This window comes from Myotis brandtii, unplaced genomic scaffold (assembly GCF_000412655.1).
Source record: "Myotis brandtii unplaced genomic scaffold, ASM41265v1 scaffold185, whole genome shotgun sequence".
NCBI lineage: Eukaryota > Metazoa > Chordata > Mammalia > Chiroptera > Vespertilionidae > Myotis > Myotis brandtii.
In genome coordinates this window covers 5,942,196-5,943,940 of record NW_005356870.1, presented here as the reverse complement: position 1 = coordinate 5,943,940, position 1,745 = coordinate 5,942,196, and the positions used below count along the sequence as shown (strand labels likewise).

At 52.8% G+C, this 1,745-nt stretch overlaps 1 protein-coding gene across 1 annotated transcript in view; it reads right to left on the bottom strand.

Moving 5' to 3' along the window:
• Positions 1-1,078: 1,078 nt before the first annotated feature.
• Positions 1,079-1,745, bottom strand: part of LOC102258102 (tyrosine-protein kinase SgK223) — a 48,290-nt gene continuing 47,623 nt past the window's right edge. Inside the window, exon 8 of the mRNA XM_005864093.2 lies at positions 1,079-1,740. Coding sequence (XP_005864155.2) covers positions 1,485-1,740 — 256 coding nt within the window. The 3' untranslated portion in view covers positions 1,079-1,484. The remainder of the gene's footprint in view (positions 1,741-1,745) is intronic.

The following is a 1,745-nucleotide window of genomic DNA, read 5'->3' as shown; positions in this document are numbered from 1 at the left end:
CCAAGGGCATGTACCTTGGTTGCGGGCACATCTCTAATAGGAGGTGTGCAGGAGGCAGCTGATTGATGTTTCTCTCTCATCGATGTTTCTAACTCTCTATCCCTCTCCTTTCCTCTCTGTGAAAAATCAATAAAATATATTAAAAAAAAATCTTTGCCTTTGTTTCAAATTGTCCATAATTATCAACACGGTTTTAGAAATCAGTTGGGAAATTGGAAGATTATCCTTTCAATAAGAATACGTGGGCCTTGGGGCTGTTTTCCTTCAAATGAGTAATGGTTGATCTCGTGTCACTTTGAAGAGGAAAGCCCTGGTGCTCCCTAGCTCTGTGCATTTTAAAGGCATGGTAACACACTGACTATAATAGATAGCAGGTGCCAATAAGGGTTAAGCGCATGAGTTTTTAAAAATGGAAACCGGAAGGAGCTTAGAACAGCAGAGCGCTGGTCTGGGAGTGTGAGCCTGAGTTCTGTTGCTGCCTTTCCATGATCTAGTTCAGTAAGAACAGTGAGCAGTGTGCCCACTGCCACCCCAATCGTTCATCCCCTTTCCCTGTGCGGGGAGGTGATCCTGCCCAGGGCATCACCCAAGCCACCTGGCTGTCTGCTGTCCCGTTGGTCTTGGCCTGGAGATGACAGGTGGCAACAGAGTGAGTAGGTGGTTCTCCCATGCCAGCCTTTGCCTCATCATTGTCTCTTCCCTTAACCTTGCCCACACCTTTCTAAGGTTCTTACATTGGAACTATCTGGAGTGGATTCTATTTTCAGCCAGGCCTCTCACAGATACAAATGATAACCAGCGTTAGCCAAGTGGAAATGGTTTGGAGCAGTGAGACTGAATCCCCAATCTGTGGGACCACACCAGCCGCGTCTAGATCCCTCTGAGACGGCCAGCGGGGAGAAGCGGGGAAGATTGGCCCCGCCAAGCCCGGGGTCGGCCTGCTGCTCTATCATGAGAAGGGTAAGACCGAGGCCACTCCAGGGGGCCCAGCCACTGCTTCAGGGGCTCGTATTCAGTTCTACCCACCAAAGGCAGTAATGCACTTGGACATTTGGGGATAAAAGAGCTTTGCTCGTGACTCAATCAAAAAATTTTTAATACATTTTTTTTAAATAACAATTGGACAGGAAGGTGAAGAGCTCCCACGATGGGGCAGTGAGGCCAGAGTCCAGGCTTTGTTCTGCTGGCAGCACTGTACTGTCCCCAGGACCTGGACTGAGCTACAGTGTGCATCACAGCAGAGAAACCAGGAGCCCCCGGGGAGCAGAGGCGGCCCAGGCGGCAACAACAGCCTCAGCCTTTTACATTTATACACTTTATATATATTACATCCAAGTAGGACAGTCACTGTACCATTTCCCAGGGAGACACGAAGTTTTCTGAGGCAGGCAGGGCACGGGGGTCAGGACGGACACCAGGAAGGGGCTGGAAGCGAAGGGGGTAGCCACAGAAAAGGGCAGCTAAAGTGCAGGCTGGGGCTGTGCTCACAGAAGCTGCAGGAGCTTGAGCGACTGTAAGAGGGCGCTGGGCTCCGCGGACGCCAGGTACTGGCAGCAGAGCCAGTCCTCCAGCTCCACCCCACGCCTGCGGTCCACGGCCTTCTCGGCGAACTTCAGCATCATCAGGGCGCGCTTCATGTCGATCCAATTGTGCAGCGCGCTGCTCAGCGCCTCCTCCGAGGTGCCCCGCTGCTCCACCAGCTCCCGCCGCGGCCCCCACAGCAGGCACTGCAGCACCCACCTGGC